We start from the raw sequence: 20,954 nt of genomic DNA on the forward strand, positions 1-20,954 counted from the left end.
TGCTTTTTAGTCCATTGTCCCACGGGAGGCCCGACCAGGAGTTTCCCTCCATAGGCAAATTCCTTTGGGAGTGCAGTAATCTTCACTCTGACCACAGCAAGGGGGGAAGGGCTAAATTCACCCTGCTTGCACAGTATGGTTCTGATCCGACCCACCTATGCACATTAAATACAATCCAATATTTAACCCATCAAGCTCAGTATCGTCTCTAAACGGAATAGACAGGACCCTCCAGGGTTTCACACAGGGGGCCTCTCCAAACCCTACCTGAATCTTTTACATGCATGATGTGCTGCACCACTAAGCTACAGGCCTCTATGTGTACAGCACCCTACCCCCTATCCTCAATACCTGGCCTTTTAAGGTATACTGCTTCAGGAAATTGAAGTCGTATTTAACTCTGGTGTCTAATAGCTGCTGATAGAACTAACCTCTCTAAATTTCTTTGATTTTCCCCCCCTTTTAAAGCCAACTAACAGAAACCACCAACACATTTTGTGGCAGTGAGTTCCGTAAGTTGGGCAACATTTTCCTGCCCAAGAGATGTAAATAGAATAGTTATTGAGGACCTCACTAGTAACTGTACCTGAGAAATATTCCATATTTCTGATGTTTACATGTACATATACATCATAGACTGGCCACGTGCTGGGTTTTTCCCCAGCTCAAGAGTCAAAGAAAGTTGTTAGACTGAGGCAGGAGATGAGGGAAGACATCCATATCTGAAACACTTTTCCTCTGAAAAATATAATCTTGCTATTTAGGACAATGTTTTGTTTTTCCTGGCTGATTCATACGGCTCTCCTGTGAACTGATCGCAAGGTTATCAGTAATTACTGTCAAATTAATGTATCCAGCTGGCTCTTTTAACCTCCATTAGCTATATAAATATGATGGCAAAGCAGGAGCCTAGCAGCCTATAAAGAGATGAGAATTCTGGGGATGGCAAAATAAAGGTTTTATAAGGTCCTTTTGAGGAAAAAAAATCAAAATCTAATACACAGTAGATTGCAGGCATCGCACTGGCTCCCTGCAGACTTGCACATCAGGGATCACTTACTGGAATAACTTCTTATTCCAGTTTCCCCTTTTCTCCAGAGCAATTTCCCATTGTTTCTCTTCTCGCCACTAGCCATGATTTCACAGTACATGTGCAGCAGCAAAACTATGGTTCATGGAAATGAGATTCCCTTTGAATCATGGTTTGCAAATTCAGATTAAACCATGGTTTCGAATTGGATTTATGAGAAAATCATGGTTTGCACTAACCATGGGTTTTGGCAGTACATTTGTAATATGAAACCATAATGCACAGCAAGGATGGAGAGAGGGAGAGAGAACAAACACTTCCAAGGTAGGCTCACAATCTGCAAACCAGGGTTTGCAGGGAACCAACGTTAGATTTGTCCCAGGTTTATGTATGAAAAACTTACTATCAGCTCTATTATAAAATTGTCCACACATTCCATTTCATGATGGCTGCTCCCCATCCCACCTGTTGTTAGATTCCCAATACCAACCCACAGAGGATATTTAAAACTACGAATCTTCTTTTAAAATAAACTGAGGCGCTTTTACCTAATGAAAAGTAAGGACTGGAACACAAACAGCTGTTTCCACCAATGCTATGTATGTACACATTAGTGCAGCAAAGTCATAGATTTTATTTTCAAAATGGTCCAAGGTGTTTTGACTAGTTACCAATTAATGAGAACGAGGGATAAATCCTACAGAGATCTCTGAAGGCTGTTTTTCCCCCAGTCTATCCCCTGAAGGCGGCCTTTAAACAATAATTTGCTCAACATGTGTTGGGCTGTTTAGAAAATAAAAGCCATTTTTTCCAGCATATTGAGACATACTGTGTCCTCTTTTGTTTTGGAGTTCACTTTGGGTACTCTTTGGGTTTTGCATTTTCTACTATTTTTTAATGGTGACAGAAAAAGAACATCTACATGGCAGAAGCATTGGCAGTTGAGCGGACACCTTCTGGCTTGCAGGGAAATGTGCCCCAAGGGATCACACCAGAAGCAGTCTGTCCTCCAGCATTGAAAATATGTTCGTAGATGTGTAACATCCCCACCCCCCTTTATGGGCTAATAGCCGTAAATAAATAAATAAATAAATCCCCACCCCCACCCCTTGTTACCTGGTTCTTTGTGATGTAATCACTTCCACGTTCTTCCTGATGACACAGGCATTTCTTTTAAGTTTTGCGTGTGGAAATAAGCAACAGGATAGCACAGGAACCCCAGCCTGAGCATAAACATTTTAGAAGTGCAAAAATAAAGCATGGCATCATCGTGCAACTAACCTTACACTTGAGGGGGGGAGGGCGGATTTGGGATGACGAAAGCACAGAAAGCAGAACAGGTGGTGTAAAAGTATCGATGCAATAACGCAGGAACAGTGCGGAAGCATTGCAGAACAATGGTCATGATGTTCCACTTTCTTCAATTTTAGCTTCCACCCCTTATTTCAAACATCTGCCTGTCATTTACACACCAGCACTGCTGCATAATATGTAATGGATGCTCTTTATTACACAGAACATTCCTCATAACTTAAATGTTGATTGGGCATGCCTACACTGAAATGAGCTTCTGCTAATTTTTTTTTTTTAAAAAAACCACTTAGTTTTAGTCTTTCTCTCCAGAGTTGCACCGTTCCATTCGGAACTGAACTGAAATGACACTGTTTCCGTGACAGATTACTTCATAGCGTTCTCACAGCACAAGCCACGCTGAACTAAATGATGTTTGTGCCTTAGGCTGCAATATTCGAAGTAATTACTGTTGTTTAGCATCAGTGGAGCTAATCTAGAAGATAATAGATACACGGACGGTTGTCTACTTCCACTGCAGCCCAAAAAAGGAATTCCCCCTTAAATTGTTAAAGTTTGTGGGAGGCAAAAACTTCAGCAGTGTAGGAGGTGCTACTCCTTATTTTCTGCTACGCATATTTGGCTTGGGCATGGCAGCTGGAATGCCCACTAAAATGAAATGATATTGGCCTCCACAGATATGGAAACAGCACTTGAACACTATGCAGAACCCTACAAACTTGAAATATTTGCATCCTCCTTGCCAACAATTCTGTTCTTCCCCGAAAGCTTTGGTTTGCAAGCTGGAACAGATCCAAGAAACTTGCAGCTGCTGAAAATGGGCATTTCCTCTTCAGTATTAAATTACACCACTATTAATCATTTGCAATATAAGTTGGATCCATCTTAAAAGTGACTTCATCAATACAGTATGTCCTGACTTGCTCATATTTATAACTCACCATACCACAAGGGAGCTTAAGGACAGTATCTACACACACAGGGATTATCAGCTAATCTGTTTTTCCAGGTTTAGAGGGAGTGGCAGGGGCAAAGTCACTTAGGCCACATTCACTACATATTGTCGTACATCACCCCAATCTCTGAGTGGTGCGAGATTCCAGGGGTTCCAGACGTCTACCCAGAGTTTGTGTTTCCTTTTGGAATGAGGCACATATATCTTTATGGTTTATTTACACACACACATATATAATCTGAGCCTACAATGGAGGGGTTCACAGCATTAGCAGACGTGAGTGAGGAACGTGTTCAATCCACCTGAGCAGCCATTGGGGTGGGGAATGTATGAGTAACCCTTAAAAAGAAAAAGATTTATTAAGTGCTAAGCACATATTTGTTTAAGAATGATCGCACACCTATGCCACCCATGTCATAATGCCTTTGACATAAGTAAAATGCTTAACATCTGTATTGGATCAGGATGTAGATTGGAAGTGTTTAATTAGGGGGAGTGACACAGAGTCCTAGAATGGCAGTGACTGGAAAGGTGTTTTCTCATATCTTTTTTTAAAATTAGCATTATAGTGTGATAGCACTGTAACACTTCGGTTTAAGCAGCATTTTGCTAATACTGAAGACTGGATTAGAAGTGTTCAATTAGGTGAAACACCCTAATGTTGCTGAAGCAGCAATGACCAGATGGGATTTTATAACACTAAAACATTGTTTCATTTATGAGGCGGCGTTTCCCTAAGATATTAAAAGAAGAAAGAGAAGGAGAAGCTAGAAAAGCATTCCACTGTTAAGAACTTAGTTTGGAAGCATCGCTAACGCACAACCGCTGTTGATCGTTTTCTCTTACCTATGCCATGTCCTAATGAAACTGAACAGTATTTGAAACAACCCCCTTCAAAATGAAAGGGAGAGAGAGCAATGTGTTTCAAGGTCGCTGATTATAGTGTTTTATTTCTCAACAGTTTTCAGCAATACAGTCTTCAGTACTTGTTTTCATGGCCTAACAGATGCTGCCTCTGTGTAATAATTATACCCTTGCTAATGAATGGGAAGAAGATTTTAAATGTCTGTTGCCTTTTATTCTGAAAGCATTTATTTAAAAGTGCCATTGATTATGCTTATTTTTTAAGCTACATGATCAGCAGGATTACATGGTTTAGTTGGAAATAAGGTAGGATTCTGGTTTGCCATGCAATTTGGAGCAACCCTCCCCATTTGGCACCTGCTGGATCATGCTCAGATAGGAATATAGACATGTGGATTAGATTGGAGCACAGTTTGTCACGATTTACATTTACGTGAGGGGGTCCAAAGGCTTCCCAGATTCCTTCTTTCCTTAAACAACGGAGGCTTGGCTTGCAGCAACTGGAAAGTGACTCCAAAGCACCTGGAAGCAGCAGTGTGTTATGAAATGTGTTAAGTTGTGGGTTGACATAGCAGACGACACAGTGATTTCTCCAAAGCAGCTCTTTATTTTGTAAGCTGGAACAGAACTAACTGAGGAGCTCAGTCAGCCTGCTTATATAGAGCTACAGAACAATTGTAACTGTTGCAACATTCTAAAACTATCCAATCACTGAACGTCACTTTTCGATCCTTCATTTGCATAACTATCTACAGTATCCCCCTGCTGGCCCAGGGTGAGAACTTCAGTACATAACAAAATGCAACCCCTTCCTGGGTTACTGTACAGAGCAAAAGAGGTCTGCTCCCAATATCTGACAGGAGCCACTATCTTTCTTTCCCCCTGTACCATCCTTGGTGGCTCACAGGCCACTTTGTAAGTTCTTCAAATCAGCTTAAATCTCCTTAAAGTGTGCAGAATTTTAAGGACCCTTCTGAAAAAAAATATGCATGGAATAGACTTGCCTGGCTACTTGTATGTTTAGTCCATCCCTAGGTGTAGTTCTTGCTGGACTGTACCACCTCAACTGGTGGTGGTGGGCTCATGTGTTTTCCTTCTCCCTGCCACACTAATTTTCTGCATGGGAGAAGGTTTTCCTATGGGATCAAAATTGAACTGGCAACCCTTAGGGATGGGGAGCAATGTGATTCACTTCACATTTAAAGGAAAACTTACTTGCTAACCCCAACCTCTCTCACCACCAAAGGAACACAGGTGAATAGCAGAGAACCTGCACAAGCGACGCTGACACAAAAACCCACATATATTAAGCAAAATAGAAACATCGCCACCCGACCCCACCCCCACTTACCTTTCCCCCACTCCACCTCTTTCTCCCTTTTCTTCCTAATGTCTCAACAAATGAGACTGATCCATAGAAAATGTTATTTGGGGAGAGAGAGAAAAAGAGAGAGAGAGAGAGAGAGAGAGAGAGAGAGAGAGAGAGAGAGAGAGAGACATTGCACATACTTTTGTAAACCAACAAAATCTTTAATAAAAATACATTTAAAAAATCAAGGAGAACAGCTTCGGTTGGGGAGGGCGGGATATAAATAAAATTTATTATTATTATTATTACCAAATCCACACTTTCTGAAACACAGCCATCCTTCAAAATTTACACTTCACTGAATTTTGCAATGTAGTTGGGTCCAGTCAAGCAAGATGTACCAAAAATGCATATACTAGGGTGTCAGGGACTAGCTGGATGAGGAAGAGCCCCCCAGGTATGACACAGATGATAATGACTTAGCCCCTGGATAGTGGTGGTGGTGGGACACTGGGGACTAGTCTGCAGAAGGGAAGAGCTGGGAGGTGCTAGAAGCAGGTGGTTTGAGTGATCAAGGAGAAGGAGGGCCTTCCAGAACAGGACTGGGTGCTGAGAGTCTCAGTGTGAGTGTGGACTTAGGAGTCAAGAGGTTGCCCCTGCTGCCTGGCAGCTGGATAGTCCTAGTCCTGCTGGGTCTCTTCCTCTCCTGACACCCCACTCGAGGACGTTACTGAGCAACAGGCCACACAGGCCCAGAGGAGAAGTTCAGCCCCTTGCCACAGTCTACGTTTACTTGGGAGGGATCCAGAGTGAGAGGCTAGAGGGGGGAGGCGGGGCCAGTGGTCAGTTCCAGCAACATCTTCAGTGAGGTAAGATGAGCAAGAGGACCTCTGCTGCGTTGTTTACTTTCTATGAATAAAAGCTTAATTGCATTCAGTGTCTCAAGTTCCTTCCTGCCCTATGGATGACCTGTACTCACCTGACAGCTCCTTGACAAAGTGTGCATAAAAATACATTTATTATGCGAAAACAACATATAGAAAAGCATTATACATGGGGGAATTGCTCTGCAAAGATGCATTTATAGTGGACAAAAGTGCATTTGAAAATGTGTATGTAAGGAGAAATTCACACCAAAATATGCTGTTGAATTTTCATGGGGACTTTTTTTTTTTTTTTAAAAAAGTAAACATTAAGTGGAAATGTGAAGAACTGAACTGAATACTGTATAAGATGAAGCAGTTGCTGTGCAGGCTGAATATCCAACTCACGAGCTTCATGGTACAGGACTGAGCACACTAGAAAGAACTAACTGCTTATGTTTGTTGATCCAAGCTTACCCAAATACCACATCAGTTATTACTAATAATGCCTAAGGCATTTACTCATATAAATGCTTGACAAAAAGCAGTTGCTGTTTCTATGAGTGTCTAAAAGTGCAAAGTGAGACTGTAGGTGGAGAATGCAGTAATGCATCTGACAAAACAACGAAGAAGTCAATATCTAAACAGCTAATTTCGCCTAGTATGAAGGACCTTCCGACTCTGTCGTCTGTGCTATATAAATCTAGCCTGGAATGGCAGCGGCTTTGAGGTGGAATTCAAACGCTCCTCTGCTTTTATAGCAAGGTCACATTGTTGGGGTGTGATGTTGGCCGGCCGTAAATGAATCAGCTGTTGCTGGTGCCTGGGCAAAAAGCCTCAAGCTCTGAATCCAGTGGATGTACCATGCAGTGATGACTGGAGAAACCAGGCAGGCTGGTGTAACTCAATCTGGATGCTCATTCAAAATGTTAAATTATCTTTGCAAAGGGATAGAAGGCTTAGAAGGATTTGCAAGCGGCTCCCCTGGGCTGTGACCTTTCTTTTTCCTGAAGAGAGGGGCAGCAGCTGGCTCCTGCTTTGGGGAAGGGGGTTGGGAATGAACCTGAAGATGAACTAGAAAACTAGAAACCATTCTACATTCTGCCGCCCAAATGAACTTTTTTTGCGTTTAGCTCACCCAGCAATTATGGAGAATATTTTCAGGTGTAGTTCAGAGATTTTTGAACTTCATTCAAATGAACTAGTTCGTTTCAAGCACTGGACCTGACTAGCAACCACATGGGGGGGGTTTTCTTTAAATTAACTATCAGATGTGGGGGTCGAATAGTCATTGGCACAGTGGCATATTCAGCAGGAGGGTCTAAGCTATCCTTCCTAACTGTGATATCAGTACAGTGGTACCCTGGGTCACATACGCTTCAGGTTACAGACTCCGCTAACCCAGAAATAGTACCTTGGGTTAAGAACTTTGCTTCAGGATGAGAACAGAAATCATGCTCTGGCGGCACGACGGCAGCAGAAGGCCCCATTAGCTAAAGTGGTGCTTCAGGTTAAGAACAGTTTCAGGTTAAGAATGGACCTCCGGAATGAATTAAGTACTTAACCCGAGGTACCACTGTAAATCCCCCCTGTCCTGGCACAGCAGTCTCCTCCATGCTATCTGTGGCATGGTGGCAATGTGTTGTTTTTTTTTTACAAAGATCACAGCTCCACCCTCCCTACCTTATGTGCCACAGGGCTATTGACTACCCCTGCAACACCTGGTAATTTAAGTTTTAAAAAATGTTATTGGTGTCATGTTTAGTCAGGCCTGAGACTATCCCTGACTTGGCTGATAGTATGTGAGAGTCACATGTCGCATACTGCTTTCAGTCCTTTTTGAGAGAAATGGGAAATCACCCTAGGGAGAAGTGAGCACCCTGCTCTCTCTCTCGCGCTCTCTCTTTTTTGAAGAGGGTTGTTTGCAAGGTAATGTAAAGAGCTGTTTCCTATATCCACTCTTTTTTTTAAAAAGAAAATATTAAAAATTTCCAATCAAACCTAATGATATATTCCAAATTATACAAATTATCCAATAATCAAATGTTGTGTCTAATTATCAATTATTATTGTTTTTTAGCTAACTTCTCATGCTTCCAGATCGAATGAATCCTTATCATCAAACTGCATTTCAAAATATTACAACAATTCCCTTAATATCCACTTTTTTTTTTTACCTTTGAAGGACTCTGAGCAGCAGCAGAGTCATACTCTAATAAAGGGAGTGGGAATTTTCTTCACCAACCAGGGCTCCCCCCCCCCCCACAGTCAGAACTCGCTGAAACTCAGTTCTGGCACCCCTCAGGTGGATGCCACTGCCATTATAAGGGAACAAGGGAGGCGTTCTTGGTGAGTTCTGGCACCTCTTTTTTTCTAGAAAAAAATAGCACTTCTGAGACCCACATTCCCTCCTTGGAGAATCTTCTAGGGACTGCATACTAGGAGCAGTGGGCGGGGTCAGAAACGAAAGTGGGTGGAGCAACGGATGTGATGTTTACCTTTGTACTGAAGACTGTGTTCCAGCACCACAAATGTCAAGCATTTCTACATAGACACACATATACATCTCTGCATCCTCCCATCCAGGCAAACAAGGAAGCCAAATATGGCAGCGCCTACAAATCATCCCACAAGGTATAGCTGGGCTTGAAAAGGCCTCTTGGAGCAAACATAAATGTTACAGCACTCAAGTGCAACCATCTAGCATGGGTCCATGTGAACATTCTCGCAAACCAGCCTTCGGTCAGTAGTACTATCTCCTTGCTGCATGGTTGCGAACACGGCCTCGGGGGGGAGATGTCGGCAAATAACAGCTCTGCCTAATTAGATACTTATCTGAAGATAGACAGCTCTTTCATATCAACCATCACGTCACAGAGAACATCAACTTTACGTTTCCCAAGAGAGTAAATTTCCAGCATCTGCCTAGGGCACGGCTAGAGATGCTTTTGTTTGTTGAATTAATCTTCTAATGATGACATTCGTAATTGCTTCATGGTAAAACAGAGGAAAACCATCACACGCTATGTATTCATTAGCAGAAATTGCCGGCCTGTAGATAGGATATCCGCTTAATGGGGCAAAATGTTAATGGAGAGAAAGGCGGCAGCAAAGGGAACGTTAAAAGGCAAAAATAAAAATGCAGGTGGTCCAATTAGTAGCAAAGTAGCCTTTGCCAAACTTGTGCCCTCCAGATGTTCTGAAATTTAATTCGCATCAGCCCCAGTCAGTAATAATAATAATAATAATAATAATAATAATAATAATAATAATAATAATAATAATTATTATTATTATTATTATTATTATTATTATTATTTATACCCCGCCCATCTGACTGAGTTTCCTCAGCCACTCTGGGCGGCTCCCAATCAAGTATTAAAAACAATACAGCATTAAATGTTAAAAGCTTCCCTGAACAGGGCTGCCTTCAGATGTCTTTTGAAGGTAGGATAGCTACTTATTTCCTTCACATCTGAAGGGAGGGTGTTCCACAGGGTGGGCACCACTACCGAGAAAGCCCTCTCTCTGGTTCCCTGTAACTTTACTTCTCGCAATGAGGGAACCGCCAGAAGGTCCTCGGCGCTGGACCTCAGTGTCCGGGCTGAGCGATGGGGGTGGAGACGCTCCTTCAGGTATACAGGACCGAGGCCATTTAGGGCTTTAAAGGTCAGCACCAACACTTTGAATTGTGCTCGGAAACGTACAGGGAGCCAATGTAGGTTTTCAAGACCGGTGTTATGTGGTCCCGGCAGCCACTCCCAGTCACCAGTCTAGCTGCCGCATTCTGGATTAATTGCAGTTTCCAGGTCACCTTCAAAGGTAGCCCCACGTAGAGCGCATTGCAGTAGTCCAAGCGGGAGATAACTAGAGCATGCACCACTCTGGTGAGACAGTCCGCGGCAGGTAGGGTCTCAGCCTGCGTAACAGGTGGAGCTGGTAGACTGCTGCCCTGGACACAGAATTAACCTGCGCCTCCATGGACAGCTGTGAGTCCAAAATGACTCCCAGGCTGCGCACCTGGTCCTTCAGGGGCACAGTTACCCCATTCAGGACCAGGGAATCCCCCACACCCGCCCGCCCCCTGTCCCCCCAAAACAGTACTTTTGTCTTGTCAGGATTCAACCCCAGTCTGTTAGCCACCATCCATCCTCCAACAGTAGGTCTTTGGGCTCATGATGACACTTTCCATCAGCTGCTATAAATTGTCAGGGGTATCCACCACCAAAATACTCAATAATATCACGTGGCTGCAACTGACATGTGAATAGTGTACATTATTCAGCAGTAAAAAGGACAAAAGGAGAGCCCTGATGGATCAGAGCCCATCTATTCCAACATCCTGTTCCATAGTACGTAGCCCACCAGATGCTTCTTGAGAGGTTGACAGGTAGGAACACGGGCATCAAAGTGCTCTTCAGTTCATGTTCCCCAGTTAAGTTTACACGTGTGATGTTTAGAAATACAGTCCAGGTTCCCTATTAGTTTCACCATATCAATAGCTGAAGTAGTTCTGTCTCAGGTTCTGCTGACAACTTGTTTCCACAGGCTAGGTCTCCCTCTAAATACTTGTTTGCTCTAAAGTTGTTATAATAAAACAAGATTTTGCTTTGAACGCCTGCCTATATTTTTCACGGCCCATGAAGAACCTTAACATGTGAAATCCGAGCTTTGTAGTAAAACTTCTACAGACCTCAGTGGTGGCATTCAGGCTCTCAAATTTCAGTGGTGCCTGGGCGACGCTAAAATTCGGTGCCTCCTTTGCCGCCTCTCACGCTTCGTTCTACAGTATTGTTTTGGCACCCCGTGCATTGCGGCGTCCGGTGGAGCCACACTGAAACTGCCTCTGCAGATGTAAGCAGCAACTGTCAGGTTGCTATTGCAAAAGCCTGGCTCACCACGTGGCAATGACAAGACCAAGCCACCACACTGGTGAGGATGCGAGGCTGGGTCGTTTGCTGCCCTGATTGCATTCAGTCCTTTAGAAATGAAATTCCATTTCACCACGACCAACAAATCCCATCATGGAGTGCTGTTTTGTTATCGGAGGGACAACAGCAAACCCAGCAAAAGGGAAGTAGATTCTTAACAAGTACAAAGTTGGGGGTTACAAACCTCAGAAACTGAAATCTCGAGGCACGCAGCTCAGGCCAAACAAAAATTCAGAAACGTCAGCTACGTCAAGTTTGCTGGGGAGGGATGAACTGGAACTTTCTGGTTGATAGTACCTTTTTTGTAATCATCTTAACTTCCCCAGCGTCTCATGAGGGTAAAAGGGTTGTAGAGGGGTGGGGTCACTCACACAAGCCCTGTCCCCAATAGCTTAACTTCCCCAGCGTCTCATGAGGGTAAAAGGGTTGTAGAGGGGTGGGGTCACTCACACAAGCCCTGTCCCCAATAGCTTAACTTCCCCAGCGTCTCATGAGGGTAAAAGGGTTGTAGAGGGGTGGGGTCACTCACACAAGCCCTGTCCCCAATAGCTTAACTTCCCCAGCGTCTCATGAGGGTAAAAGGGTTGTAGAGGGGTGGGGTCACTCACACACACCCTGTCCCTAATAGCGCCCCCCAAGCACATCCCCTCCCCCAATTCCACTACCCTGATTCCAATCCCTTTCCCCAGTAGTTTTTAAAGAAAAACATAAATGTCAGGATATCTGACTGCAGCTCTCTGTCTCTATCTAGTTTTGCCCATTCTTTAACTCCAGGGTTGGGGGTTCGAACCCCACGTTGGGTGAAAGATTCCTGCATTGCGGGGGTTGGACTAGATGACCGTCAAGACCCCTTCCAACTCTACGATTCTGATAACTACCCTGGGTGGCAAATTAACAACTAGCACCTGCCTTTGTTACAAAATCCAGTCTTAAGACAGTGAGTCCATTTTAATTTTGTTTATTTCCTGAAGAATGATACTGACAGCTCAGGATTGGATGTCAATTCTCATTTGGCTAGCAAACACTGAATCAGTAATTCTAAAGCTTTGGTTTTAAAATGCTAGTTGTGTTCTACAAAGTGCTTCAGGTTTGTCTATTCTGGGGTTATAATTATTCCCTCCACTAGCCATGGCCAATTGCATATGAAATGCCATGAAATCAGAGAAACCTTAAGGCGCATACATAAAGGAACTTGTGCTGCCTGCTAATGTGTGATATTTTTGGTCCAGTACTTTGGATTTAAAGTGTTATGAGGAAACTAACCCTGAAGCTGGAGGAAATTCAGCCTATGTGAGAAATGCAGCAACCGACTTAAAATTATTTCTAGAAATGTATGCGAATAAATACATATAATGTAATGAGAATATATATATATATATATATATATATATATATATATATATATAAAAAACCAACTAACAATTAAAAACATAGGAACAATATATAGTGGCAGGCCTTCTGCACACAATACAGTGGTACCTCAGGTTTCAGACACTTCAGGTTACAGAGTCCGCTAACCCAGAAATAGTACCTCGGGTTAAGAACTTTACCTCAGGATGAGAACAGAAATTGTGCAGCAGCGGCGCGGCGGCAGCGGGAGGCCCCATTAGCTAAAGTGGTACCTCAGGTTAAGAAAAGTTTCAGGTTAAGAACGGACCTCTGGAATGAATTAAGTTCTTAACCCGTGGTACCTCTAGTTGCGGACACAATCTGTTTCGGGGTGCTATTCGCACCCCGAAAAGTCTACAACTAGAGCGGCACTTCTGTGCAAGCGCGGAGCGCGATAGAGAGCTTCTGTGCATGTGCGAAGTGCGCTGAATGCCTCTGCGCGTGCAGCAAAACCCGGAAGTATACACATCCGGGTATGCCACGTTTGCAACCCGAAAATCCGCAACATGAAGGGAACGTAACAAGAGGTATGACTGTACATTATGGGCATTCTGGCTGTATACACACCACATATTTAAAGCACATGACATACCTCAAAGAATTCTGGGAATGGTAGTTTAAGGGTACTGGGGCTTGTAACTCTGAGGGGCAAACTAGTTTACCCAGAATTCTTGGGTGGAAGTCAAAGGAGGAAATAAGATCCCTGATTGGCACAAAGCTCACTGGGCAACCTTGCCTGTTTGTCTCAACCTTATTTACCCCACAGGGATCTTGTGAGGATAAAGTGAGAGGGACCATGTATGAATGCTCTGGATGAAAAGTGAGGCAAATGTATTAGATTGACAGACAGAATAATATATATCTGCCAAGAAGAAGATTAATTTGCCCTGGGGAAGAAAAAAGAACGTTTTTTTGAAAAAATCCATAATTACAGCACATTTTCTTTATACATCTATTTCTACCTATAGCTATGTATCTTTGCAAATAACTGGTACTTCCAGATGAAATTGTACATTTAATGGTATGAGTAAGATGCAGAAATGTTTTAGGAAGTATGCACCATATGTTTCATGCCTTGCTTTTTGCTTGATTTATGGAATTATTTATAGGACCATGCCATAATTAATTATTTTGTTCAGAGCATCCCACAAGTGACAGTAATTATCCAGCAGTCTAGCTTTTTCTTTTACATTTTTTCAATCCCCCACACTGGTAAATTTGATATAAAAAAAAGAGGAAAGGGGGGGTTGGATCTCTCCTGTGCAAGGAAAATTATGGGTGCGTGGGCACAGCATTGCTTTAGTTTTTTGTTTTGGTACCTTGTTATGCCAATGTCCTCAGAGACTTTGCAGAGAAATTGAAGGCAGGGGAATGAATAAATAAATGAATAAGTGACACAGAAAATACAAACTGTATTGAACTTGGCTTGTGTTATGTGATAATTAACTCCTAATTCAGGTCACATCCATGCCATGCATTTATAGCACACAGCTTCCCCACAAAGAATCCCAGGGACTGTATTTTACCCCCACAGAGCAACAATTCTCACCACCCTTGGGGGAAAAACACTACAGTTCCCAAGATTCTTTGGGGGAAGCCATGTGCTTTAAAAGAAGTTTGAAAGCAAGTTTGCTAGTGGGACACTGCATGCTCATTGCACAAATGGCAAGGGAGACTTTGCATTGGTGTGAAGAATTTACAATGTGTTGATTTTAACTGGTCACACTTAGAATGTTGACTTTGCAAATATCGCTTCTTGGCTTATCAAGTGCAGCTCCTCAACATCCACTGGACTTTGCAAATGTGTTACATCTGTCATGCATTCAGCATTCCTTCGAATGAGCTTATATGCTTAAATTAGCCCAGCAAAACCTTTTGCGTGGTTATTTTAGAACCATCTATCATTAACATGTCAGATAGGAATCAGAAGAGCTTTCTGTAGGCCATGGGCTTTTTAAAAAGGGAAGACATTTACAGTGGGGAAGGGAAGGCCATTGCAGAGGGAGTAAAGGACCCCTGGACAGTTAGGTAAAGGTAAAGGGACCCCTGACCATTAGGTCCAGTCGTGACCGACTCTGGGGTTGCGCGCTCATCTCGCTCTATAGGCCGAGGGAGCTGGCGTTTTGTCCGCAGACAGCTTCCGGGTCATGTGGCCAGCATGACTAAGCCGCTTCTGACGAACCAGAGCAGCACACGGAAACGCCATTTACCTTCCCGCCGGAGTGGTACCTATTTATCTACTTGCACTTTGACATGCTTTCGAACTGCTAGGTTGGCAGGAGCAGGGACCAAGCAACGGGAGCTCACCTCGTCGCGGGCAGTTCGAACCGCCGACCTTCTGATCGGCAAGTCCTAGGCTCTGTGGTTTAACCCACAGCGCCACCCGCATCCCTGGACAGTTAAGTTCAGTCAAATTTGACTATGGGGTGTGGTGCTCATCTCGCTTTCAGGCCGAGGGAGCTGGCGTTTGTCAGCAGACAGCTTTCCGGGTCATGTGGCCAGCATAACCAAACCGCTTCTGGCACAACGGGACACCGTGATGGAAGCCAGAGCGCACGGAAACACTGTTTACTTTCCCGCCACAGCGGTACTTATTTATCTACTCACGCCAATATGATTTTGAACTGCTAGGTTGGCAGGAAGGCAGGTCAGTCCAGCATCAGCATGGACCACCCCTGGACCGCTTCTGGGGTCTCCGCAGCCTGGCATGCCCTGCTGCTAACACTTCTCTGGCCCACAGTGCAAACACCTTCTTATTTCCAACCAGAAGCACTGCATCAAACTGGGGGCAAAACCAGATGAGATAAAACATGCCTGCCTCATTCACATGTGAAGCACAGAAATGGGAGGCCTTCAAGAGGCCTTCAAGATTGCCACGGGCTTGTGTGAGTTAGCAGTCTCCAAGCTACACTTGAGTAGATCAACCACGTGAGCCACCTTTTTTTTAGGGCAAGTTGGCCCTGGTGCATCTCTGGGACTGACTCAGAGCAAACTAGGCATCACATCCTTCACACAATTAGGAATGGCCAGATTTTTGATTTTTAAAATAGTGAATAGCAGGAGCAGAGGCCTCCAGACCAGATCAGGCCCATGGCAGGGAGGGAAGGTGGGATATAACCCTTTGTCCGACTGTGGTCCTGGATTCCCTCTGCAACTGCCATTTGAATTTGGGGTGCGTAATGGCATAATAAAAATGAGCAACCAAATTATACCATGCTATTAAGGATGCCCAAACTATAGGGCCAACATGCCTGAAAAATGTGGTTGCTTTGGCTTCTATTTTGTTTGTTTACCTAGCGGGTTGAAAGCACACTGGCCTGGAGCAGAGGATGTTGTTGTTTTAACCACCAACTGCAAGCAATTTATTTGTGTGGCTCTCTTGACTGGTCATTGAAAACAAGCCCCAGAATTTAGCAAAACAGGCTCATTTAACATCACAAAGGGAATGATTAAAACCCACTGCGTTATTATGAGCCTTTCATGTACCCTGCGTGAAATAACTTGGAGAGCACAACAAATAGAGGAAGTGCTGTTTCCTGTGAAAGCATGAAAACTTCTGCAGCTGAATTTTTGCTCGGTGTGTCTTGGACCAGCTATTGGCGCCCAAGTTCTGTTGTGACATACATTCATTCATTTTATTTATTTCATAAAACTTATACATAGCTTGATTGTGTAAAAACAAAGAACCAAACCAAACCAAAAACCTCAAAGCAAGATCCCTGTCAAGGACTGGTAAAATTGCCCACTTGATTGAGGTATTGTAAGAGACAGCAAAATATGAATTCAGTTTGATATAGGAAAAAATTAACCATTAGTGTACCTGATCTCTGCAAGGGTCGCAACAACCCAAAGGTGGAAACTCAACTGCGCTCACATGGTAGAAGGTTGTTCTGAAAACTTGCCCACTGCCAAATTCTCACTGTAGCTAAGAACAGAATGCCTCATAACTTCTACTCTTGCACTGAAATGAATCTGTTCCTCCACCTAGTTGGCTTGAGCTGGACGTAGTTTCTTCTTCAGAGAGAAAGGACTGGTGCCGGTAAAAAGGAGGAAGCAACAACATTTTGGCATCCCATGATGTAAATGCCTCTTCGAAAGAAAGAAAAAAGTCTGTCCTTAATGCATTACCAACTTTTCTCCCCCAGATATATTCTATGGTCCTTAAACACATTATATATAAATGCTTCTTTCCTTGAATGTTCAAGAATATGTACCCCCGACCCAATAATAAACATGCAAAAAAGGAAACCGCACTGTACATCCCTAGACACCCATCAATGGTATTTAATCCCCACCTTGCAGTACTGCTCCTGTTTTTACTGCATTTCACCAGAAGAGGGTAGAGTTTGGAAAGCACGGCAGCCTGGAAGTCCTACCGTGCTTGTAAACAGCAAGGGGGATAACAAGCACAACTTTATCCTTCGCACACTTCAAGCCCTTGTGTGAGGGAGCTGCTGCAAAACTCCAGAATACCTTTGTAGCAAAAGACACACAACAGATTTCCCTCTGTGAGCCTCTCTGAAGCCAAGACATCACAAAAGCAGCTGATGGGACTTGTCTCTTTTTTCCTCTCTTTCTCTCTCCGAACTGTTTCGTTCACTTTTTTTGTTATTTAGGCATAAGGGACTTATTGTAGGAACCAGAATCTCCGGTGGCAAATCAATGCCATTTCAGGAAATAAAGAAAAGCTGAAAACAGCAATAGGTGAGTTTCCTTAAGTGTTCCTCTGTCTCCCTGTCTGTCTCTCTCTCTCCCCCACTCCTCGTTCAAATCTACTGGAGCAATCGCTGCTAGTTAAACAACCGCGCTCTCTCACTCGCAAGCAGACAGATGACTTGCCTCCCTACTGCAGCTTGTTGCAGACTTCGCAAGGTTTCACAGCCTGCAGGTTTTCCTTTTGCAGTCTATTTCCCCCCCAGTCCTGTTCAAAGTCGTTGCCACTTAAGGTTTTGCTAATGAACAGCTGACTTGATTTATCGAAAAGCTTCTCCCGTAATAACTTGTGGGAGGAGAAGGCTGTTGGAAACAAGGCAATAACGTTAAAATGGCAGATGATATTAGTTTTCAAGAGCTGGAAAGTGACGGGTCAGAGAACAGTGAAGAAACAGAGATTGTCGTCAATGTCGGCGGGGTGAGGCAGGTGCTGTACGGAGACCATCTCAATCAGTACCCAAACACAAGACTAGCAGAGCTTGTGAACTGTTTATCAGGGGGATATGACACCATTTTCTCACTCTGCGATGACTATGATCCTGGGAAGAGAGAATTTTACTTTGACAGAGATCCGGATGCTTTTAAATGCATAATTGATCTGTACTATTTTGGGGAGGTTCACATGAAGAAAGGGATATGTCCCATTTGTTTTAAGAACGAAATGGAATTTTGGAAAGTGGATCTCAAATTCCTGGACGACTGCTGCAAAACTCATCTCAGTGAAAAAAAGGAAGAGCTAGAAGAGATTGCCCGCAGGGTCCAGCTGATTTTGGACGACTTGGGACTGGACACCTCCGAAAACAGCTGGAAAAAATGCCAAAAGTACATTTGGAAATTCATGGAAAAACCAGAATCTTCGTACCCAGCTAGAGTAATAGCAGTTGTGTCTTTTCTACTCATCCTAACCTCATCGGTAGTGATGTGTGTGGGGACCATCCCAGAACTGCAGGTGGAGGACTCTGAAGGAAAGTCTGTTGAGCACCCAGTGCTGGATAAGATTGAGACAGCTTGCATAGTCTGGTTTACTCTCGAGTATGTCCTCAGACTCATCTCATCGCCTAACAAATTGCACTTTGCTCTTTCTTTCATGAACACTGTCGACATATTCGCAATACTTCCCTTCTATGTCAGCCTGATATTGACCCACTTAGGTGCCAAACTGATGGAGCTAACGAACGTGCAGCAAGCCATCCAAGCGCTTCGGATCATGAGGATCGCAAGGATTTTCAAGCTGGCACGGCACTCCTCGGGTCTGCAGACTTTGACCTACGCTCTTAAAAGAAGCTTTAAGGAGTTGGGGCTCCTCCTGATGTATTTGGCTGTTGGGATATTTGTGTTTTCTGCCCTCGGTTATACGGTAGAACAGAGCCACCCCGAGACGATGTTTAAGAGCATCCCCCAGTCCTTTTGGTGGGCCATCATAACCATGACCACGGTGGGTTATGGGGACATTTACCCAAAGACCACGTTGGGCAAGCTCAACGCTGCCATCAGTTTCCTTTGCGGGGTCATAGCCATTGCACTCCCGATCCACCCTATCATTAATAACTTTGTCAGATACTATAACAAGCAGAGAGTGTTGGAGACAGCTGCCAAGCACGAACTGGAACTGATGGAACTATATGCAGGCGATAACAAGAAAGGTGGAAGCCCCAGATGTGAAGCTGCATCTCTTCTGGAGAAAGAACAGGAAGATCCCCGGTGGAGCAGCCATCTCAGATTCTCTAACAGTGACACAGTCATTCACCTCTTGTCGGATAACCACCACCGAACCAGACTTCAGAGCTGTAAGTAGCCTGTGAGTTTGCCTCCATTCGGTGGAAATCTGGAATACAAGTGACAATCTCGTCTTGAAATAAGAATAAAAGGGACTCCTTTGAGGTCAGCTGCTCTTTTTCATGTGCATATATTTATACATAGGCAGACATATATGTATGTATATGTGTGTGTGTGTGTGCGCGCACACACACACACACACACACACACACACACTCTTCAGCAACTCCATCTCAGCTTAGTAAGCCATTGTTTATAAAACACAAGAACACAATGAATGTATGGCTAAATATAAGAACTGCATCCTGACTCAGATCCCTTTGTAAACATTTCAGAGGGGTCAAAAAAAGCATACCAGTCAGTATATATAAAACGACTTGGATGTAAATTCTTATAGAGTCAGAAAAAAATGTATGTATAATAATAAAGGGGGGTGGGAAGAGAACAACGCTGAAAAAGCAAGTTCTGTCAAATGTTTCTCTAGTTGGGAAGTGCTGCTTGAAAGAAAAATTAAACTGAACTGTCACTTTATGTTCTGCCTAGCAAAATGCTACTTGAGATGTATGATGCTCTGGGAGATAAAGCAAATGTAAAGAAGCCTCTGAACCTTAATGTTTGGAGAATTCCACCTTTGTTTTTAATAGAGAAAAATGTTTATTGCTCTAGCCAGATTTTTTGAAAGAGAAAAGGATGAAGAGCCAATGTGTTAATGATAGAAATATAACAGCAAATAAAAAAGTCTTGATTAAAATGCAGTGGGCATGGTTTTCTTTAAGTAACTTCCTTCAGTTCTTCACAGGGAAGTTGCATACTATATATATATATATATATATATATATATATATATATATATATCCCAAAGCTGAACACTTACCAAAACCTGTGAGCATTCTAAATCTTTCAAAATAAATATTAAGTAACTGCAATGTATATTCTACTTATAATGATCAACTATTAGTACAGCAACACAGCACTTGATTTCTTAAGATGAGGAAAGGAATTTTGTGTGCCTAATGTCCTGTGTTTCATCAGTACAGCGCTGTATATCACTGGGCAATTTATGATGTGATGTATTTGGACAGCTAAGTAAAGCATCTTGGAAAATCAACAGGATTTTAAACTGCCCAGGCTATCCCTGCTTTATGTTGGAAAGGCTTTATGATGCTTAGAACTTCCTGGCTCGAATGCAGTGGTGCAATTGCTGTACAAAATGCCAGTGGCTGGCTTTCCCCCTATGGGGGGCACAATCAAGGGGGCAAAAAGCATAAAAGCCTGCCAATTGAAATGGGTGGGGAGAAACCCATGCCAAATTGTGCGTGTGTGTGTTGCCATACGTCTGGAATTTCCTGGACAAAGCTGGGATTCAGCTGTGAATTTCCATAAAAATAGCTCAGACTTCTTTTTTAAAAGAAAAATAGCTCAACAACTTTGGCCAAAAAAAACGCTCAACTAGTTTTGTGTCCAGACTTTCACTTTTTGAAAATATGGCAACCCTAATCAACATTTTCATTATTGTGGGAGTGGATTGGGTATTGGGTGCCCTGAAAACAAATGCATAAGAAAGAAGGCAGCAAATGTATGTGCGCACCACTTCCCACCACACTTTAACATGTTATGGCATTGTGTTCACCTGAAGAATGTGTCTGTGGGTTCAATGTAATTGTTTGGAACTGGGGGTTTGAAAGCACTTATTTGAATAACCTCATTCACATTTCCTTGGAACTTTCCCCCCACAAAGTAGCCATGTTAGTCTTTCTGAGGAGATCTAGACCATTGGTCGGCAAACTAAGACTCGGAGGCCAGATCCGGTCCA

At 43.3% G+C, this 20,954-nt stretch overlaps 2 protein-coding genes across 6 annotated transcripts in view; one reads left to right on the plus strand and one right to left on the minus strand.

The window, feature by feature from the left end:
* Nucleotides 1-20,954, minus strand: part of LOC308584449 (uncharacterized protein) — a gene marked incomplete at its 5' end in the record, with an annotated part of 144,230 nt that overhangs the window by 9,974 nt on the left and 113,302 nt on the right. The gene's annotated exons all lie outside the window — the stretch shown is intronic.
* KCNF1 (potassium voltage-gated channel modifier subfamily F member 1) lies at nucleotides 15,039-19,896 on the plus strand. Of its 2 annotated transcripts, XM_081189143.1 has the most exons (2): nucleotides 15,039-17,570; nucleotides 17,662-19,896. In XM_081189143.1, the coding sequence occupies exons 1-2, from the start codon at nucleotides 17,483-17,485 to the stop codon at nucleotides 19,158-19,160; spliced, it is 1,587 nt and encodes a 528-aa protein (XP_081045269.1). In that variant the 5' UTR covers nucleotides 15,039-17,482; the 3' UTR covers nucleotides 19,161-19,896. The 2 variants fall into 2 exon arrangements, with proteins under 2 accessions (XP_081045269.1, XP_081045268.1); XM_081189142.1 differs by having other exon boundaries at nucleotides 17,566-19,896.

Source organism: Podarcis bocagei (assembly GCF_964188305.1).
Source record: "Podarcis bocagei genome assembly, chromosome: 3".
Classification (NCBI taxonomy): domain Eukaryota; kingdom Metazoa; phylum Chordata; class Lepidosauria; order Squamata; family Lacertidae; genus Podarcis; species Podarcis bocagei.